The sequence below is a fragment of the Pteropus medius genome, unplaced genomic scaffold, assembly GCF_902729225.1.
Source record: "Pteropus medius unplaced genomic scaffold, Ma_sr-lr_union100, whole genome shotgun sequence".
NCBI lineage: Eukaryota > Metazoa > Chordata > Mammalia > Chiroptera > Pteropodidae > Pteropus > Pteropus medius.
Window position 1 is genome coordinate 24,289 of NW_024354142.1, and position 9,147 is coordinate 33,435.

Sequence of the window (9,147 nt, forward strand, 5' to 3'; positions counted from 1 at the left end):
GTTCTTAAATAGGAAGCAGCCACGCTCACCTGGGGGAATCTTCTCTCATGTGGCAATTAAATTCCCAAACACTGTTTTTTTTTTTTTTTTTTGGTTATCTGGGTTTATTTTTTAAAACTACTTTTCTTATAGGTGGCTTGCCCATCTCTTCACCCATTCTTAACATGAAGCTCCCCTCAATGGGGATATCCCTTGGTGAAGAAACACCTCTTAACTGTCAAGTACTACTTTCAGAAAAAAGTTAAAAATTGTTCTTCAAATTGTATTTCAACTCTTAATAATTAGTGTGGATTTGCCTATAATTGATCCAAATCTAGATTATCCACACCTTTGCAAAAATGTGTCACATGTTGTATCACATGAACATGGCATGCTTGGTCTCTTCAACACACTGGGTGGTGAGAGCCCTTTTGAGAAGCGCAACTCTGTCGATAGATTAACTTTTATGGAAATTACAGCATGTTTTGTGTGCTGATGAAAAAAACCGGATGCTTTTATTCATTTTATGACATCTACTCAGACATCAGGAAAGGTTTCTAGCTGATTCAAAATGTAAGCTACCACAAAAACAAATATTTTAAACAAGAATATTTATGACAGAAAACGAACAAACTTTATGCTAAAGTCCTTATCCCATTTCAGCTATTTCGAAGCAGGTATGGAGGTGACGTTATCGTACATGATATTCTACTAGTAATTATGTTTGTTTCTTCCTGTTTCAATGTTCTTTGAGTATTTGTCATGTGTTTCTAAACACATTTCTTTTTTGTATTTTAAGCCTCCTTCTCTTTAGTACAACACGGCTCTTTTACATTGGCCCTCTGTGCTCTTTATTATGACTGATATGGCATTTTTGTGGGGTTTCCATCATGCTTATCTACAAATGACAACTGCTTGCATGATTTGCCTCCAGGAAGTATGTCACTTCTTTATAGACTGGGACAAATTGAACGTCAATTCCTTGGTAAGATGGAGAATTTGGATATTTTCTTATTTAATTTAATATCACCACCACTGAAAAAATATGTAAAAACTAAAAAAATTCCTCAGCTATCTCAGTGGCTTAACAATATAAAGAAACCTCTCACACCCTTTTGACAGAACAATTTTGTAGTCAGATATAAGGAAATGCTGGTTTCTCTCATGTCAGAATCCCACAGTTCTCTAGTTCACACTTTGTGGTTCCCTTTCACATTCTCAGAATTCAGAAAGCTGAGAATTACAGACAGACGCAAAATAAGGAAAGAAATGTGCTCTTAAGAGCCTCCGTACAGAAGAGACACATCACATCCACACATACCATTGTAAGAACTAATCACATGTCTAACAAAGACATGAGAGGGCTAGAGAATGTTGTTCACTGTGTGTCAAAGACACAGAAACATATTTGGAGAGCATAAACCAGACTCTGCCACCATCCTCAGTTTGGTAACAGTGTGCTACAGCATGCTGTAACATATGTATATTTAGATTTAAGTTTTAACAGGTCATTTACATACCAGAATAATTATGTGTGGTACATAGCTATGTATTTTATTTGGATTTTTAGACATAATTGTTTCTATGACAATGTTATTATAATTTTAATTTTTAAATTATAATGTTACTGAAACAGAATTTACAGAAAATAGAGTACAAACATTCAACTAGATTTAATGAGATTTCAAATGCGATAAGATTTAAGAAATATATACACTCATGAAAGCATTTCCACAATGATGATATAAAACATTCACACTATCCCGAATGCTTCCTAATCCATTCTTCCTCTACTCCAACCCCACAGAACCACGGATCAGATTTCTGTAGCTATCGATCATTTATAATCCATCAGAATGTATTCTTTTATCCTGATGACTTTGCTCACTGTAAGGGTTTTAAGATTTATCTACGTTCTTCCTATGTTTAAGTCATTTATTGTCAGTACAGACTTGAACTTCAAGCTTTATTTTGTTCATTTATTTATCTTTTATGGAATTTGGGTTGTTTCTTGATTTTAGGTTGTTTCTCTATTTATCTTAACCTAAAAGAATGTAACTTGGAAATTATCTAGATTTCATGCCTCATCTAGATTTTTTATTTGTTAAGTTTCTCAGTTCGTGCCATAGATAGATTTTTTTTCTTTTAGGTACGAGTATTCACATAAGATAAAAAGGAATCAGGTTTCTTTTGTTATATAACTATATAAGGTGCTGCACTATATTCTTCAAGATGCACAGAAAACTTTGGACCCTACAGATTGGTCAGTATGTCGGCCAAACATCTGTTTATCTGTCAGTATGTCCCAAAGGTGACCCGTTATTCTCACGTGCAAAGTTAAATCTTTCTTATGTAATATTCTCATATCCTCCCAATGTAATTTCTATTTTGAACCTTATTATATTGTGTTTTATTTTTTATTTCATAATTCGACACCCTTTTATTTCAGAAACTCCTTAATTCCATGGTATTTGTCTGGTTTACTTTCTAACGAACATCCAGCTCTAAGATAGAGTCACCTACCTAGAGCACTTGGCCTGTTTTGGAGACCAATAATTTACATCCATTCATTTAACCTTTCATAATCACTAATCATGTATGTTGTATTCTCTTACACTGTTAACAGGGAGTAAAATGTCTGGAAAGGAGTGTGAATAAGAACACAATATACTTTAGTGTGAACAAGAGTGAAAGCAGGGAGACCAGATAGGAAGTTATTGCAATGACCTGAGTGGGAGATGAAGGTGGCAGGATCAGGGTTACAGTCGTGTATATATAGCAAGAAGTGGTCACAGGATTTACATTGACTTTATGCTCAAACATTTCCTTGTTTTGATTCTCGTTTTTATCATACATAAAAACAACCACATTACGAAATATGACATATTTGTGTGTGTGGGGGGGTTGGGTTCACATCAAATATATATCTGTTCATCTGAACAGATCTATAGGTACTTCATATGAGTTTCATATGAAGATACAAGCCTTATCTTCGGGGGTGAAAATGTAATATGTATGCATTTTTAAATAGAAAAATCAAAAATAAGAAATAAGTACACTGTATTTTGCAATTTTTGTTAACACTGAAAAAAATCAATTTCAAAGGCCCATTTAAAAATAAAAACTTGTTTCTTGTCACTCTGCTTCTGACTTCTGTTGGCACTATTCTGCGAGCTCAAGCTAACTGTTGGTATTCGGCTCAACTACTGGAAGATAAGCATGTCTTTACAATGGACTGTAGATATATCTTTATCATTTGCTCTTTAAATGTTTTTTTTTTCCCCCCCGCCCAGCTCTTACGAAATCTAGCACTTCAGATTACCGTGACACACAGTCTTCTTATGTAACACATGATCGGGGCATGATGATTTTATGATTTGTAAAATAAAACCTCAACCTTTACTTAACCTTTTTTTTTTTTTTTTTGCTGCTTATTTTGTTTTCCAGCTAAATAAAACTTGTATTTGCATATCCTCTCTAAGTCTGTACTTTTTTTCATTTTTCTGTTTCCTTTCCCATTGTATTAATGAACCTGACACACTCTCAACACAAACTTAGCTAATCATTAGATTTTATTGATTTTATTTGTTTTGCAACACACGGTAAATATGATTGTACAATTTCGGGATGTTGAGGTTTGGAGCTCAAGTCAGAAAATCAGAGTTTTTGACAGAAGTCTTCATCAGATTGATCTCCTGTTGGCAAAATTTCAAAATTTCTTGGCCGATATTCACCACCTCTTTAGTAACCAATCTGAAAGCAACGAGTTTTCTTAAATGGCTGAAATATCCCAAGGTCTCTTCTGAGACTCAGGAGTGATGCGTGGACGTATTCAACAATTTCATGATTATAACATAAAATTTTAAGAGAATCTTAGAAACAATACATTCCAATTTCTCAGCCAAAGCAGTAAATTATATGTAAGTTTAGCAACAAGTGTCTACATTTCTGCTTTCTGATGAAACATACTATATGACACTCATTTCATCTATTTTCGATAAAGCTATTTGTTTTAACATTGTTTCTATAAAGCTATATATTCTCTTTTTTAACAGTTAAATATCAAATTATATAAGTCAGTGAGCACATTGCTTGTAAATATATTACATAATTTTGTTCTCTAGAAGTGGGTAACAATTGTCAGTAAATTGAACAGAAATGCTATTCTGATCAGTTTTAAGCTATATGTTTTCCCTAAAGCTCTTTGTACATCCCTCTTCCACAGATTATATATTCTTACATCAATTCAACCACTTTGTATTTGATTTTTCTCCTTTACACCCCTGCCACTTGGGCATTACCTCCTTAATATTGTTTATCTCTGTCCATTAAACTGTGCTGACTATGAATTAACACACTCTCTTTGCTTTTATTTGACCAGTGTGGAGATGAATGGGATTACTACTTCATTTTATCTTCGCACTAGCCTTTATCTAATTATTGCTTACAGTATGTATATCTTCCCATTTTTAATAGGCCCATGAAAATTACACGGCCTATTTTACTTTACAACTAACAAACTAAATCTGAAATTACTTTGATATATTAATATCACACTGTACACATTATTTCTGCCTACATGGAGGACTACATCTATTAATGATTTTTTGGTTGTTTTTGGCTTTCTGTGATTCTTAAATATTGATTCTTTCACTGCTTCCATCTCGTAGGCTTTTTTTTTTCAACATCATGACATTCATAGGTTTTGTTAGCTGCTCTCTGTTTGGCCTCATCTAGTAACGGATGAAAATACTGACTAAAACATAGCTAAAAGCCCTACATTTCAGCATCATTAATTTTAATAAATAAATTACATAAAAACATTGAATAAGGCAAAACTTTGATTGATATGTGTATATTTGGGGAATGTAGTAAATTGAATTAAATATTCAAGCAAACTAAAAGACCAGGAATATTAGAGAAACAGAAAACAACGGCGATTGTATAGCAAAGAAGCAAAAAAAATATTATATTCATAGGGGATGGTTTAATAAATATTGTCAGGTAAAAAGAGAAAGATAAAATCACACTCAATGTAAAAATTAGAAAACTATTAATACTTTTATAATTTAAATGTTTTTTGAGTTAAATAAAGTAAAAATATATTTGGAACATTTTTCACACAAATACATTGAACAATAAGCAAGAAAATATGATAGTTAAAATATTTTTATAAATAATGTTGAGTTTATATAAATAATCAAAATTTACATAAGAAGTCTATGTTCAATAAATTAAAAAGTAGCAAAATCATTAATGATAATAGCTCTCAAAATTGAAAATATTTTAGATCTTGTACATGAGATTAATAATTTTTAAGGTTTTTTTTTTATTATAGTGATATTGGTTAACAAAATCCAGTGTTTCAAGTGTACAATTCATCCATAAGTCATATATATATTGCATTGTATGTTCACCTCCCATAGATTTCTTTTTACCACCACATATTTGAACCTTTTTATCCAATCTACCAGCCCCCCTCTCCCCTACCTCCTGGTAACCACCGTCCATGTCCATGAGTTTCTGTTTGTTTGTTGCTTTTAGGTTTATGTACCACATATAAGTGATATCATGTGGTTTTCAACTTATTCTCTCTGACTTTTTTCACTTAGCATGATCATCTCATGGTTCATTCATGAGATTAATTAAATGTAGAAATGCTGAGCTTGAGAGCAGAGAACATGGCCCAAATTATGAAGTGTCTAAAAGCCCAAATCTCAGAATAATTGGATTCATCTCTGAAATGTTGTTTCTATTTCTGTTTTATTGCAAATTAAAGCATTTAATGAAAGGAATATCATAACAGTGTTTACTAGTGAAAGTTCTTGTTTTCATGTATGATTTCATTAAATACTCAGGACAGGGAAAGTGGAAAGCATGCAGCCAACAGCTGCCAGCTGATGCATAAGAAGCTGGCAGGCTATGCAGGGAAAGAGTGAGCACCTCTAACAGCCTGACCATTCTACCGCAGGCCTCCGGGTCCACGTAACACTGCGGACCTGTGTGCTGAGAGCATGGCCCACGGGTGCTCAGATACCACCGATACCTTCAGGAACATCCATCTGACCAAAGTCACCTACATGGACCATTGAGGGCATTATCGAATGGTCAAGCTGGATGACCTCTTTGTGACAAACCGTAAGTTTGCTGTGCCACATCCCAGATGACTTGTACATCGCAGCTTCTATTGCATGCGACTTCAATGACAAGGATACAAAAAAGAACTGAGAAATATCCCAACCCCAAAACTGTAAATTTGCCTGCGTCCTGAGCAAGTCCTGGCTCCCTCTCAGTTCTTTCCCGGTTCTACTAAGCTAATTTCCTGTCTACCTTCATATTAATAATGCTTAGCTTAAATATTAAGATTAGTTTCATAGATTTTTATTGAAAATTGTTAGAAGATGTTTATACTCAGGAAATCTAAGAGCCCATTTTAGAGAATATGTGTCAGATTCATCCATTGAACTCTTTATGCCCTGAACTCTTTGAAGCAGCCAAATATGTGTGCACATAGATTTGTGTGTGTGTCAGTCTGGGAGAAACAAAGTAAGAGAATTGGAAACTTTTGAGGAGAAGAGAAGGGTGTAGGAGAAATGTTTTAATTGGTACATTCTAATTGGGCAAAAGTGTCCTGATAGCACACTTTTGCACAAATTCACACTTATTCTTTAAGAAATATGTATGTGTATAAGGGCGATAAGAGAAATAAAAGCTGGGTATTTTACAGTTGCAATTAAAACTACAGTTCTTTGATTTAAAATTATCTTCTCAGGAGATCATTTAATACTTAAAAATGGTTATGTATTTTAAATTTAACACATTTGACATAAGCAAATATAACAATCACTTACAAATCAAATGGTGGAAAGGAATGTATGAGGAAATAACAAATGGATATTACAAGTAATTTCAATGGCTAGTTTCATGTGATATTGTGAATTTTGTCTCTAAACAGTCAAAATCTTCCTTTTCCAATGCAAGATTTTATTACGAATAATCCTCAATTCTTATGACCTACTGATGAGATAGAATGATGATATGAAGGTCTCATCATTTCACATGTTTGGTAATTTAGCTGAGTATTACAAAACATGATTACTTAGCAAACATTATAATAAACAATCATTGGCTAGAATCAGCCTTTGAAAGTTTATTAAATACTCTATCTAGTTCAGAAAATTAACCAATCACAGAAATGAAGGAATTCTTTTCCTGGTAATTACATCCCAAAAAGCTGCCTTTACTTCCTTATTCCTGAGGCTGTAGATCAGAGGATTTAACATGGGGATCACCACTGTGTAGAACACAGAAGCCACTTTGTCCTGACTTAGGGAGTAGCTGGAACTGGGTCTCAGATAAGTATAGATGGCAGTGGAATAGAACAGAGTTATAGCTGTCAGGTGAGAGGCGCATGTCGAGAACGCTTTGCGCCTCCCCTCCCCTGAATGCATGCGAAAGATGGAGAAGAGAACATAGGAATAGGAGGTGAGGATGACCAGCAGAGTCCCAATCATGTTCACACCAGCAAAAGTGGAAGTGGTGCTTTCATTCAGCCATGTGTCAGAACATGAGAGCTTAAAAAGTGGAGGGCTGTCACAGAAAAAATGGTGGATGACATTGGAGCCACAGAATGGCAAGCTGCTTATAAAACTTGTGTTAACTATAGAGTTCAACAGCCCTGCTGTAAAAGCCCCTGCTGCCATTTTAAGGCAGACGGTCCTGGACATGACCAAGGAGTAAATAAGAGGGTTGCATATGGCCACGTAACGGTCGTAGGCCATTAACCCAAACAGGATGCACTCAGTCGTGCCCAATGCTATGAAGAAGTACATCTGCACAAAGCAGCCAACAAAGGAGATGGTTTTCTTCTCCGACAGTAAATCCACCAGCATCTTTGGGGTGATGGTGGTGGAGTAACAAACATCCGCAAAGGACAGGTTGGCCAGAAAGAAGTACATGGGTGTGTGAAGTCGGGAGTCAGCCCTTATTAAGAGGATCATGCCAACATTCCCCCAAACTGTAAGTGTGTATACCACGAAAAACAGCAAGAAGAGGGTGATCTGTAGCTCCAGTGTGTCTGCCAATCCCAACAGGATGAACTCAGTCAGCACAGTGTAATTTGTTTTAGTCATTTGTTACAAATAGAGTCTCCTGAAACTTGCATTAGGTGTAGATATTTCTCTCTCCAACATTTAGAGGAAATTGTAAAAATGTTGATGAGGACATTCACACATGGGAGAAAAACAACCTAGGATAATATAGCTTAGTAAATAGAGTTACTGAAGAGAGAGGAAAATTAGTGGACAAGCGACAAGCATGTAAATTTATTAAGCAGTTGTCTACTAAATCTGGTTGTAGTCCTCTCAAAGCAAGTCCACACACTTCACCTCAGTTTCTGCAAATGCATCGTATGTTGTTCTAGTTTTTCTCTACCCTCCCACACCCCAAATACAAAGGATACAGATAACCTGCTGAAGTATCTCCCATTCCATGAACAGGTGTGTGGATTTAACTCAAATCTATTTTTTTCCCTCAAGGCCACTCTATTTAATCTTTACCTCCAAAATTCATGCATTGCCTCCCAAAGATTCTCATGTAACTCAAGCAATGAATTCATTGACCATTTTAAATGATCAATATTTGGACATCTATTATATCCTTAAGAATGATTTTGTAGTCTTTTAAACATCAACCGAATAACTGTTCTCAGTAGAAAGCACACTATCAAATTAATGTCATGTAGCATTAGACACTGTACCTGCTCACCACTGTGAATAAGAGCACCAAATCCTCAGTAGCTTCCAGACCACTCTCACTTGTGTGATTTTCTTTTTTATTGTGGATTCTCAGTTGAAAATTAAAAATGAAAAAAAAAGGAGAATTTCATTTTTTAAATCAAATGAAATGCAGTGAAAATTTGCATGACTTATTTGAAAGATATGAGACACCTTCTGAGTAAGTACATATTGCTGCACTTTTATTTTGTTTTCCATAAAGAGAAATGGATAATCATGGGGACAGGATTATAGGGTTTAATTGTGGAGTCAATCTCTAAAGGAAACTCCCATTCTCAAGAGAAAAGAGAACATAGTCACATGAAAATACATGGAATCATGTGTTGCATCACAAAGTCAATCCCGATCTCTGTGTTACTTTAAAATCTTTTGC

General features: G+C 34.8%; 1 protein-coding gene across 1 annotated transcript; it reads right to left on the reverse strand.

Moving 5' to 3' along the window:
* Window positions 1-7,166: 7,166 nt before the first annotated feature.
* Window positions 7,167-8,111, reverse strand: LOC120594089 (olfactory receptor 5F1-like). Its single transcript, XM_039852107.1, has one exon. It carries the CDS (start codon window positions 8,109-8,111, stop codon window positions 7,167-7,169), a length of 945 nt encoding a protein of 314 aa, XP_039708041.1.
* Window positions 8,112-9,147: the final 1,036 nt, after the last annotated feature.